General features: G+C 28.9%; 1 protein-coding gene across 2 annotated transcripts in view; it reads left to right on the forward strand.

Moving 5' to 3' along the window:
• LOC100205381 (dihydroxyacetone phosphate acyltransferase) overlaps positions 1-14,061 on the forward strand; it is a 148,649-nt gene that overhangs the window by 8,094 nt on the left and 126,494 nt on the right. For both annotated transcript variants that reach the window (XM_065805233.1, XM_065805232.1), the window contains exons 2-3: positions 602-778; positions 11,071-11,200. In XM_065805233.1, coding sequence (XP_065661305.1) covers positions 602-778; positions 11,071-11,200 — 307 coding nt within the window. The remainder of the gene's footprint in view (positions 1-601; positions 779-11,070; positions 11,201-14,061) is intronic.

Here is a 14,061-nt window from a genome sequence, read left to right on the forward strand (position 1 = left end):
TAAATTTAATCAAAATATAATTGGGTTTAGGGGGGCTATGTTAAGTCTAAATTTTGCAACATGACTTTAAATGTGGAAACAAAAGTTGTTAAAATAATTATTATTTAAACAAAAAATAATCATTTTTAATTTTACTGCATAGGAAATGACATTTTTTAAACTTTACAAGATTTTTTTTAATTTTAATTATTTTTTTCTGATGTTTTTTATAAAATAATTTTTATAAAATTCATATTTGTGAAATTTTTATATAATTTTGCTTGACAACATGACATACCTAAAATTATATGGAGTCATGTTGCAAAATTTAGACTTGACATGGCCTCCCTAAACCCAATAGCATTGGTGTTATTCCTCAAGGCGTTTTGGAGTTACATGGTTGTATTACAAAAATTATAAAAATAACCTCCTAAACCATAGTAACATCCTTGTGTGTTGGAGCTCATTTATTAAAAATAAATAAATAAATAAATAAATAAATAATAGTAATAATAATAATAATAATAATAATAATAATAATAATAATAATAATAATAATAATAATAATAAAAAAAGTGTTGTTCTTTTCAGCACAAACGATAATATTTTTTTGGATTTTTAGCACAAGCAAGAGACAGGAATTGATAGTAACACTGCTTATAAAAATGCTGCAAGTATAATTGATGAAATATCTCATGCATTTAGTTTACGAACTATTCGTTTCATGGCATATATTATTATGAAGACAGTAAAAAAACTATTTAAAGAAGTACTTGTCAACAAAGATGGTATAGATGCTGTAAGTAAAAAGTAAACATTGTTATTTTTTTAAATATATATATTATAATTTATTGTCATTCTAATTTTTAACTTATATATAATATATAATATAAGTTATAGTTTAATGTCATTCTAAATTTAATTGCAGTTATTACCAGCTATTGAATTTTGTGTGATTATAATAGTCGCTTATAGTTGCAGGTTTATAAAAAGTCACTTATATTTGCAAGTTTTTTAAAAGTCACTTATAGTTGTTAGGTTATTAAAAGTCACTTAAAGTTGCAGGTTTATAAAAAGTCACTTATATTTTCAGGGTTGTTACATTTTTAGTTGCAGGGTTGCAGCAAATTTTAATTAAAATATCAATTACTAATAGCAAATAATACTTTTAGTGAAAGTAGGAGCATTATGTTCATTTTAAATTTTTTGCAAAAATAAAAATTTTTGAAACCATAATGTAATTATTTTCATAATGAAATTATGTAAGTGTTAGTGAAACATTTTTTTACAACCAAATGCGTTTCTTGCTGTTAACTTGCTATGCAGGTCCGAACTGTGTATTTTTATTTGTAATACTGCTTCTAAGAATATTACCACTTACTATTACCTACTTGTAATTTCAAAGAACTTCTAGGAAGATTACCATTCATAGTTTATGAGCTCCTCCTCCTATTTTTACACACCTTAGATAAAAATTAGGAGTCGAATTTCAGAGTTTTAAATCTCTTTGGTAAGTTGCCTCACCTGTTCCAGATTTTATAGCCTGAAGGCTTAACCACATGAAACTTTTCTTAGTTGTATAAACCAGCAATTATTGTGGAAATATGTGTAAGTCATGTTTTTTAAAAAATTTTGTTGTTGGTCTAAGAAATGCATTCTTCATGTATTAGACATCATAATTGGATTCCATCTTTATATGCTTTAAAAATAGGCACATTTCTTATTTCAGTTAATCCACATCATATCTCATCCACAACAGGTCACTAGTCCATTAAATCATGTTTCTTTGTTTTTGTTTCATATTTTGACAGCTGGTTGTTTGAGCGAGATACTGTAATTTTAATATTGACTTGGTTTGCAGTATATTTTTTATAAATGTTTTTATCATAATTAAAAAAAATGTTTTAATGACATTTTTAAATAATGGTTTCTTTAAAAAATTTGAAAAAAAGATACCAAAATATTTTTGCTGTTTATATACTTATCTGTCTCTAAATGTTGGGAAACATTTTAAAACATTTTTTTTGGTTATTAGGCTTAGTTGGGATTTCTATGGTATTGAAGATAAAAGTTATTTTGATTGTAGTTAATAAATCTGAAATTAAAAATATAGTTTTACTAGAACTAAAAGGCTTGTGGAACTGATAAAATCAATATGTTTGAACTGTGTTAACAGTAAAATTTGTTATGGTCTTTTTGAGACCTGTTAAATTAAGTTGTTGGACCTAATGGGAGGAGAAGCATAACTTCAGCTTCACCTTTATTGACAACAACTTTCAAAAATGACAAAATCAGATTAAAATTTATCTTGTTGCTCTTTAAGTTTGTGGATTGTAGTGTACTTAGTGCAACACCTCTTTTCCCCAAGCCTATTGTCCAAGATTATAAATTCATTAAAGTTACGAGTACCAGGTAAATACTCTAAAAATGTCACACCATTGTACTTTTTTTGTTAGTATTTATGGCAGATTTGAAAATTTCGCTTTTAATGTAAGTGTGATCAGTTTTGTAAGTTTTTTTTGTGTGTTATATTAAAACACATTGTGTGTTAAGTTAAAACAAAACAGTGAGAGGTATGTTTGAGTATAGTTTTCTCAATTTTATATTTTATAGTGATACACACTATGATTGTAGAAAATATTATTGGGTGTTCATAATAATGTATTCTGTATTTGCAAAGTTATGTTACACTAATGTTGATTATGGGAGTCCTTTTGACAAAGTTTGTATGCACATTTTTATGAAATTTTATTATTTTTATGGTAACTATATATTATGTAATACAATAAAAGCATTAGAGGTTGTCCGTAAAGTACTTACGCTCATAGGGGGGAGAGGTTTTCAAATAGTGTACAAAAGCAGATGGGGGGTGGGTGGGTTGGAGGGTTCAATTTAAAAGTACATACTTCAATTTTCTAATTTATCACAATTAACCAGCTAATCAATAGAAAAGTTAAAATTCTGACTAAAGATCTTAGTTTGCCAACATAAAAAGGTGTATGGCATAGGGGAGTCGAGGGTATAGTTTCCCTCTATGCACACACATGCCACCCCTTTTATACTGACACTGAGTAAGACATATTTCAGGCAACCTCTTTTTTGAGCCCACAACAGTTTTTAGCAGTGCTGTGGCTAATGAGTGGGAGTCCCCCCTAAAAATAGTATGGGTAGCCTACCCTCAACACTGGTCTTTGTTTTCAATATTACTGATCTCGCTTAAGACTTGCTTTTTACGGACTTACTAAAGAGGGGTGCGTAAGTATAGTTTATTTTTATTTGATTCGTCATTAAAACAAAAAAAAGTACAATATGACTTGACCAAGACTTGAACTCTGGTCACTGCCGCCAAAATCCTTAGCATTAACCTCTCGGCCAAGCGAGCACATTGATATCATGTAATTTAACTTTATTAAAATAAATTTTGTATATACATTTGATAAGATGTTTTTTAAATTGGGATCCTGTGTCGCAAACAAAGGGCTTTGGGGTCATATAAAGTATCTAAGGTACCCCCTCCACCTTTTTTTTTTTCAATAAACTTTTTTATTCAAAAAAAAAAAGTTGTGGGGGGGAGGGTATTTCAAAATCATACATACTTTTTAAGAGGGAGGGGGAGTTAAAAGTATGCATGGCATCAGGGGGAGGGGGGGGTTCAAATTAAAAATTTTTTGGCGTACATACTTTATGGACGACCCCTTAGAAAAGATTGATGTTATATATTCCAAACATAATAAAAAGTAAAATAATTTTCTATTTGCTTTTGAGTTAATTTTTTTTTAGTTTTTTAAGTTTTGTTTTTTTGATTTTCTTTTTTGTTAAAATTTAATTTATTTTTTAGCTTAGGTTGCTTTTTAAAATTACTTCTTATGTTTTTCTTTTTTTAACTTAAGTTGTTTTTTTTAATTTCCTCTTAAGTTATTTATTTTTTTAGCTTAGGTTGTTTTTTGAATCTTACTTTTACTTAAGTTATTTTAAAGTTTAGTTTTCTTAGTTTTCTCAGCGATTTTTTGTTCAAATTATTAAAACTGACTGTCTGGGTTGTGGGTTCAAGTCTTTATCGGGGAGATTTTTAATTTTTAATTTTATTGCTTTATTTCTAAGAAGTTTTATGTTTTTCAACTATTATTGTTGTTTATATGTTTATTATTTATTTTTATCTTTCAAAGTTTTATAGAATAAGTGCATCAATGCATACATATATCAACTGATTCAGGTGTGTCACAGTGAATAGTACACACATCAACAAACTTAAATAGGCATGGGCACAGTGGCGTGTACATGCATTGACTAACTTAAATAGGGATAGGCACAGTGTAGTGTACATACATCCGTGCAAATAATGTCTACCTAACTGCCATTATTATTATTACTAGCTGACCCGACCCATAAAAATGCTTTCTTTGTAAGTCTATTCCAAGCTGACCTTTTTTATACTTTTTTCTTATATATATATATATCCTAGCTGTCCGGACCCTTAAAATATGAGTCTTTACCAAACCAACTATTTCTATATTTATCTATTCCACATTGTTTATATATATTTATCTACATTGATCGTTTCTATACTTATTCTTTATTTACTCACTTTATTTTGGTAATTAAAAATAATCAATATTTTTTAGTCAATGGTAAAAAAACAATTCAATAAAATTACAGCTTTAAGAATAAAAGAAATTAACATATTTTTTAAGCATACGTAGAGCTTATAAGAGATTTATGAAATAGTTTGTTTTTTCTCTTACATGAATAACTTCAATAGCTCAGTGGTTTAGTGCGCTGTCAATAGTATCATTTTGCAATATCATTCACAATCCATCAATGCAGATATTGCTTTCATTCAAAGCATGATAACTGACAGGAAAGCATCTTATTCAGGATTTGACACAGTCCATGCAAAAGTTGTTGAGAAAAGGCAGAAAATAACCCAATGATGAAGTTTTTCCCAAAAGAGACCATTTGGTAGTGTTCAAAGAAACTATTGAGTTTGAGTTAACCAGCAGTTCTTGTGATGAACTGGTTGGAGGGACTGCTGGACTTGCTCAGTTTGCTCTGAAAATTGAAAGGCATCACAAAAGGCAAATTGAATCTGGTGAACACATATTTGTTCCATATGATATTCTCAAGAATCTAAATGATATTGCCTGAAGTGTGAGGAATAATATTAATAATACTAAGATGAATTCATTTTTATATTTGATGATATCTGTCTGTGAAGGAGATGTTTTAAAGATAAATCTAAGTTCCAGTTCAGCCCATCAATATCAACCATCAGTGCTGCCCCATATCAGCAAACAAATAAAAGACAAATGGAATCCATCTCCAAAAATGGTGGTACATTAGGATAGAAAACTGATGGCTACCTTGGACTCCAAAGACACTAATGATCGTCTACCTGTTTTAGTATCCAGAGTCAATGGAACTAAACTTCTTGATGTACCATCCCTTCCAAGTTCAACCACATAAGCTAACCTGGATCATGGTTACGTTGTCTCTGTTGTAACAAAAAATCTTCTTGTAGACTGGAAATGCAACAAAAACATCATAGACACATCTTTGGCACAGCATCCTCAAATACAGGTTAGGCTTTAACAAAGTAATTATTTATAAAATTTTATATGTTAATGGTTTATTAAACTTCAAATTAACAAATCATTTTTTGCACAAACTCTAGGATTACAAATACTGTGGAGGTTTTAAATAATGGGCTAATTGTAAGGCTATTAGGCGTAGTTTTATTAAATAAATAATACGTTAAATAACTAATACATTCACTCTTTACATTACAGGACGGCATACTGCAGCATGTATCTGCCTGCAGAGAGAGCTAGACATTCCCTTGTTGTGGTTTGCATGCTGCAGGCATGGAAGAGTAGTCATGCTTAGCGACTGTTGGGATTCATTAAATATAGAGGGTTATTTGTTTTAAATATTCAACATTTTACAAAGTAAGCCTAATGTTTTTACAACATCATTGAGCAAAAAGGTTTTTTAAATTGATATACTGCAATAAAAGTGTTTAAATATTTCTTAAATATTTTTTTTTTCTTGTTTCAAGAATTTTTATTCTTGTTTCAAGAATATTGTTAAAAGTGTAATCTACAGTTTAAATAGGAGAATATTTGATAAAGTTATTGCACGTGTTGCATATATAGATAACATTTATTGACCTATTTTGCTAACCTAATTCCATATGGTTTTTTCACAAAAAGAAGAATAAAAAAGGATATATAATAATAATACAATACAATAATATATAATAATAATAATAATAGAAGTTTTATTTTACTTATGATTTTTATTTAAATTACTTTTTGCTTAAATTTTTTTTTTTACGAGTTGTTTTTATATTTTATTTTTCTTGTTTTAAGAATTTTTATTTTTAAAACAAGAATTTTTTTTTTTGTTTCAAGAATTTTTATTTTTAAAACAAAAAATATTTTTATTCTTTGCACTAGGTATAATAGACTCAAGTGACTTAAAAGTGACCTAAATAGGCTTAAGTGGCTTTAACTAACAAAATGATTATAAGTTGTTGCAGATTCAAGAACCACTACTTGCAACTAGTAAGTGACCGGGGCAAAATTATAAGGTTTTGCAGGGTTTGATAGCCGCAGTTAGAAAAAAATTTGTAAAATTAATAATTTAATAATTTATTAAATTTATAGTGTAAGCATAAATTTATATATATAATTTTATGCTTACATTTACTTTTTATTTTTAAAACAAGAATTTTTTTTTTGTTTTAAGAATTTTTTAGGCATATATTTATATATTTAAAAACTCTAATTTACTTCCAACAAGATTACAAGCAACCACTATTAAGTTATGAGTTGCTTTAAAATAGAGAATAAGTTAAAATACTATAAACAGGTTACTGATGACTTAAAAAGTTGTAGATTGTATAAAAAAGGAAATCATGTAGATGGGTACAAGTTATAAGGTTTTTTTTAATATGCAAGGAAAGAAACTGGAGTAATAAAAGTTTTTATAGCATGAAGGGACAGATACAGTAAAAGGATGCAACTTGTTGAATAAGAAACTAAGCAAGAATGAGTTTTGGTTTATCTTAATAGCTTGTTTAAGCATTGACCATGATAGTATTTGTACAAAAAAGAAAGAAATGCAACCTTACAACAATGGGAGAGTGGCTATGCTTGGCAGATAAAGCAGGTCTAATTACATTTACAATTTGCTTTTAGACTTGTCCAAGAGTAAGAGGGTTGTTATTCATCAATATAGGAATGCCAACATTATTGCATTTTTTTTGCAGTAAATAAATGAGTTTAGTTGTCTATCAAAAATTGTGGATTTTAGGTCTAGAATTTAAATCTATAAGCCACTGCAAGCTTTAGGCTTTTACAGAAGAGAGATCCAATAAAATTACTCAGCTTGTTCTAAGCAATCAAAAAGTGAAGACTTTTTGTCAAGACAAGAGTATTAATTTGAGTAGTCAGCAAATAGAGCCACTTTAGATGTAAAACTTTCATGAAGATTGATATTGTAGATAAGATGCAATACAGGAGCAAAGATAGATCCTTGTGGTACCCTTAAAGTTACTTGAAATAAAGATGAGTGTAAGCCTTCAAGAATAACTTTAATACTGCATTTAGAAATAAATAATTTAATAATCTCAAAACCTTTATATAAAGAAACTAATAGCAGTAAAGATTACAATTACGTAGGATAACTATCCTACTATTACGTAGGATAGTTGGAGAGGTCTAAGTGGTTTGTAAAGTTTTAAAAAATTGGAAACATAAATTTTGAATTAAAAAACAATACTTCAGAATGTATAAATGTTTATGCAGCCCCGGTCACAAACCCAGCTCTGGCCCAGCCCCAGTCAAATATCAATCCTGGTCGCTAACTACTTGCAACTTCCACCAGTTAATAGAGCAAACTTTTACTATCCTGAACTTCTTAGAGCAACTGAGAAGGAACAAGAAAGCTTAAGAAATGGCTTCCGTGAGTTTCTAGAGTTAGGATTCACTTGAGAGGATTACCAAGAACTTATTGAACTCAGCCTGTTATTAGTTATAAAAAGATATTAACCTCAGATGTTTAGCATGAAGCATCCTGGAGCTTTGCACAAAGCAAGATGGGCGGCAAAACTTCTGTACAGTATGAAAATAGTCCTATTGTCTGGAAAGGTAATTGAGCAGTTTCCCAATTCAGAAGTTGCAACCAAAAATGAAATCAAGAAATTAGAACGTTTTTGTGTGTGCTGTTAGTGTCTACGTGCAATGGTGGATTAAATGCCCGCTTGCAGCTGATGCCCCAGTCAACAATTTGATTTTAGTCAAGAAACTGAAACAGTTTGCATACCATGATTCATAATTGCTGACAAGGGAATAAAAGCTCTTAGCAGACATAGTTGATAAATGCATGAAGAGCTTGTTCTTTTGGCTCTTTTCTCACAAATTGGATCTGGCTAAAACATTTGTGAGAAAAAACCCAATAGAACAAGCTCTTCATTCATTTATTAACTAAGTCTGCTAAGAGCTTTTATGAGAATATGAGACTGCAGCTCCTCCAATTTGAATGTTTTGGATGTACTATGGATCGTGTACATAAGCCTAACCTTAAGCTGATTTCAGAGAAGATAAAGTCACTGAGTGATTTGATTGGCCCTGGATCAATGAGGTTTTTCCATATTGTGAATGCTCCCTATGAGTTTCTATGACTTTACTATGACTTTCTTGAGAAATCAAGACAATTATTTAAAGTCTTCAAGTAGTCAACAAAGCTACTGTAAGAGGAGTAAAGCTGTGTCATGATTTCTAAGGTGTAACAAAGGACAAAGAAAGGTTTTAAGATATATTCCAAGTAGTTAAAAGTTTACAAAAAAAAGTTCCAGATCAGCGCTAACTATTATCATGTTCTCAAGAGAAATCAAAGTTCCTAACACTGGATGATGATTGATGATTAAATACATAAATGAGGGCACAATTTTTATAATAGTTAATAAACATTGTGAACATGATATTATATAATTGGACGAAAAATATTGCGTTTTGCATCCTTAAAGTTGTATTTTAGTTTAAAAAGATGTAAATTCAATAATTTAACATAATATTCAAATTGATTATGCTCAATTTTTTGAAAATCTTAAAAATGCATATATTTCCGCTGTATTTATGATAAAACCCAGTTGCAAAATTTTGAACAGCGATTTTGCAAAAAAATCTGACACCCTACAGTGTAAGCTACAGGCTTTCTCTCTCTCTTTTCAGATTATAATTTTTTTTCAGACCACTGGTAGCTTAATAGGACTAATAAACTGAGCACATTAATAACATAAGTATCTCTATCATGACATATGCGCAACAAATTTCTCCTGGTGTTATGATATTTTTAGAAATTTTAAGTTTTTTTGAAAGTTCTCTCCCTTTGGTTTATTATAGTATTAAATATCTTAATATATGTTATGTATATAATCCAAAAAACGTCAAAAACGTTTTATTTTGTCTTTAAAAAAATCGAAAATGATTATTTAAAAAAAAAGTGCAAGCACAAGGATTTGAACCACAGCTGAAGGAAACCACTTTGGTCATTAAGGTGTATTTGTATGATAAATGTTTTAATAGTATATAGCAAACAAAAGGCTTTGTAAAGCAGCAAATAAATGCTATAGATCAAAATTAAGCAGATATTGCTGCAATACAATTTTCAAGTAAAAGTTAAATTGTAAAACTTGATATGTTTTAACATATATCAAATCAATTGCAAAATTAACATCTGCTAAGGTTGCTTCTCTTTATCCTGTTCGCCAAGTTCTTACTCGGGATTCTATTTTTTATCTTTATAAATCTCAAATCTGTCCATGTATGGAATACTGTTGCCATATCTGGGGTGGATCTTCCAATGATGCCCTTTCTCTTTAGACAAGGTGCAAAAACTTTCTTCTCTTTATTGTGGTTGCTATTTTTTTTCTCCCGATTCCATTTTGTACCTCTAAAAATGTCTTATTTGTCCCTGTATTAGGATACTGTTTTCATATTTGGGCTGGTTCTTCTAATGACAATCTTTCTCTTCTAGACAAGGTCCAAAAGCACATTATAAACATAGTTGGACCCCCTCTATCTGCTAAGTTTGATCCTCTTTCAACTGATAGTTCTATCAATTACAACTCATGCTCACTTGACTCATCATTCAGCAAAGTCTCATTTGTTTACTGTATCTGTCCCTGCATGCTCTAAATACTTTTATTCGTCTCTCCCATCTTCATACAACCTTCAACTTTTCATACCGACTCATACAACCTTCAACTTTTTAAGTCTTTTGTCAACTGCTTCTTTGCTCTATAACTCTATTCTTTTTTTCTACTTAATAGTGGTTGCTTGCAGCCTTGTTGGGAGTGAATCAGATTTAAAAAAAAACAAAAAAAACAAAACGCTTTGTAAACATAGTAGAACCTGCTCTTTAAGCCAACCTTCAACCATTATCATATCGTCGTAATGTTGCTTCTCTTTCTCTTTTCTGTAATAGGCACTGCTCTAAGAGCTAGCTTCCTTGTGTCATCTACTAAAATTCATTCATGTGTTACTTGTGATTCAATTAAGTCTCATCTTTTTGTTGTGACTGTTCCTAAGTGCTCTGAAAATTCTTATTCATCTACTTTCCCCTCGTACACCAGGTTTTTGAAATTTGCTTCCTTAATCTTGTTTTTTTTATTCACATAATTTGCAATCTTTTAAGTCTATAAACGACATTTTTTCTCTTCCTGTAACTTCCAACTCTAATAGTGGTTGCCTGCAGCCATGTTGGAAGTGAAGATGTTGAAAAATAAGAGAGGTATTTGCATACACTTTTTTTCACATTTTCTTATAAAAAAAAGTGCTGCCTCTCTACCTTGCCATTATCTTGGTTACAACAGCTGTCAAGAGTTTCATGTAAAACACGCTCAAAAGGGCAATACTACTACTATTAAGTTTAGCATTATTATAAAGATTATTGTTATTAATATTATATAGTATTTTAAACATATCCTACATATATTAAGCATACTTTTTCTTCTTAAATTATCTTATTAAATTATTAAATTATCTTTTCTTTCTTTTTATTTACATATATAATTGTTTCAAAATTTAGTTTAGAGAATGCAGCTATTTGACTCCTGTTGTTTTAGCACCTACGCATAACAGCTATTTTGATTTTATACTAATATCTTATGTCTGCTTTGCAATGAATCTTCCTATCCCTGCTATTGCAGCAGGACAAGGTATTTATGTTCTATTTCTATATATATATATATATATATATATATATATATATATATATATATATATATATATATATATATATATATATATATATATATATATATATATATATATATATATATTTATATATATATATATGTATATATATACAACCCGTAGATGTTGTCCGAAAGTTTTTTCCATATTTTGTTGACAAAAAGTAAAAATTAAAATGCAAGACCGGAATTTTTTTTTTTTAATAATGATAGACTGCCAGCCCCAACCAAACCCTCAGTCGATGTAGCAGCACTCCCTTGCGGGTCAGGCTATTTGTCAGTCGATGTAGCAGCACTCCCTTGCGAGTCAGGCTATTTGTCAGTCGATGTAGCAGCACTCCCTTGTGAGTCAGGCTATAAGATAGTCGATGTAGCAACACTCCGTGCATGATTTACAGTAAAAAAAATAAAAATAAAAACATTTTATTAAAAAAAATAAAAATAAAAACATTTTATTAAAAAAAATAAAAATAAAAACATTGTTTATATTGTTAAAAACATTCACAATGTTTTTAAAACATTCTGGTCAATTAAATTTGCGTTTTTGTGGTTTTTTTAAAAAACGATTTATTTGTAATTAAATTAATGGTTTTTACTTTCGTCCAACACGCAAATGTTGGACGAAAGTCAAAAGTAATTAAAAGTGACGTATGTGTTGGCGTAAGAATCACTTTTTTCCTTCCGCTCTTCCCAAAGCCAACAAACTATAGATCTATATATCTATATATATATATATATATATATATATATATATATATATATATATGTATATATATATATATATATATATATATATATATATATATTTATATATATATATTTATATATATATATATATATAAATATTATATATATAATTATGTATAAATATATATATTTACATATTTTTTTTTTATAATTCACCTCCCAAGGCTGAAAAGGCCACTACAAATGAGGAGGCTACTTGTGGTTATAACCCTCTCTCAACTCTTTAACTTCGAAACATGAACCTTGATGAACAAAGCTGCAGCGCGGAGAAACAAGTTGAGCGCGGTACTACCAGGGACGTGGTAGGAATCGAACTCGGAACCTCTTGCTTATGAGGCAAGCACTCTACCACTACACCACTACCACATACAGTGTCCTCAAAAAAAAGGGACAGCATGACTTTTTTGTCAAAAGTCAAAAAAATCAATGTTGTATCACTTATTTTAAATTTTTTTTTCATGATTATATAATTAGAACAAATAATTAACTATACTATTTAATAAAAAAACAAAAAAAATTGATTAAACTTTTTAAATTCAACTAAACTGCAGAATTGTTAGAAAACTTACATAAATGAAAAAATTGTATACATATTTTATAATAAAGTAAAGTTAATTGTACTATAAAATTTTAAAAATATTTTGGTTTTTTATGTTAGATACTTAATATTTTTACAACATTTTAATATTTAAAATGAAAAGAAATTGAAAAAAAAAGGAAGTGGGCCCTCAAATTAACATCAGGTAAAAAAGGATATCATTGTATTTTATATTTTAGGATTAGCATTATATATATATATTTTAGGATTATGTATTTTAGGATTATATTTTATATTTCCCCTTAAAGTTTTCCTCATTATAAAGTGTTACATGTGATTTTATATTGTTTTTTTGCAAAGTAAAGTTATTTTTTACTTTTCATATCTTCATGACTCAAAAAAATTTACATTATTTTATTTAAATTATTTTTTTAGGAACTTTATATAATTAAAACATATAATTAAATGGCAAAAATGGCAAAGTTAGATGCCTTTGATTCTACTACTACAATTCAACCATTAAATAGGTATAAGAAATTCATACTTATAGTATTTTAGCATTTAGTTTGAACTATATCATTTGTTTATCAGTTAAAATTCATATTTACCAATTTAGGAAAAAACACGTTTCAGACTTGAATAAAGGTAGAATAATTCAAATGCAGATTGGTCTTTGCGTAATATTTCTAAATAAGTTGGATGTGGTAAATCTACAGTTCAAAGAGTTGTGTCCAGATTTGTTTCTCAAAATTCAATTAGCAGAAAGTCAGGGTCAGGAAGAAAGTGAAAAATGACAGAAAGAGAAGATTGATTGATTGTGAGGGAAGTGATGAAGAATTGTAGGAGTCAGATAAAGTAAAATTTAAACCTTGAAGACTTATGTAAAAATACAATTGTTCCAAGAATAAAGAAAGTTAAAGAATTTATTTCAGGGTGGCAAACAAAAAAGCCTTTTATAAACAAGAAAAATCGTGTTAAGAGATGAAAATGGTGCAGAGATCATTTAAGCTGGACTCCAGATCAGTGGAAACGTGTCATATGGACAGATGAGTCACCTTTTGTGCTACAATATGGTAATCGAGAAAGAATCTGGAAAAATAGGTGAATCATATAATCCAGAGTGCACACGTGCCACAGTAAAACATGACAAAAAAATCATGGTTTAGGGTGCATTTGCTGCTAGTGGAGTGGGAAACCTGTACAGAGTTAAAGGAATTATGGACCAACATAAGTACCATTATATTTTAGTTCACCAATTAAAACCTAGTATAACACATCTATTTCCAGATGGAAACTATATATTTTGAAACTATATTGTTTCAAAACAATGACCCAAAGCATACAACAAAAAAAAAAAAGAAGATATATACAAAAGGCTGGTATACCTATCTTTGAATGGTCAGCATGATCTTAATCCAATTGAGAACCTGTGGTCTATATTAAATTTTAAACTAAAAAACAGAAAATCTTGTAATGAAGATGATTTTTTATGACACTTTAAAAAAGTTGGAATTCACTGGAAGTTAGCTTGTTAATAAAA

Source organism: Hydra vulgaris, chromosome 09 (genome assembly GCF_038396675.1).
Source record: "Hydra vulgaris chromosome 09, alternate assembly HydraT2T_AEP".
NCBI classification, from domain to species: domain Eukaryota; kingdom Metazoa; phylum Cnidaria; class Hydrozoa; order Anthoathecata; family Hydridae; genus Hydra; species Hydra vulgaris.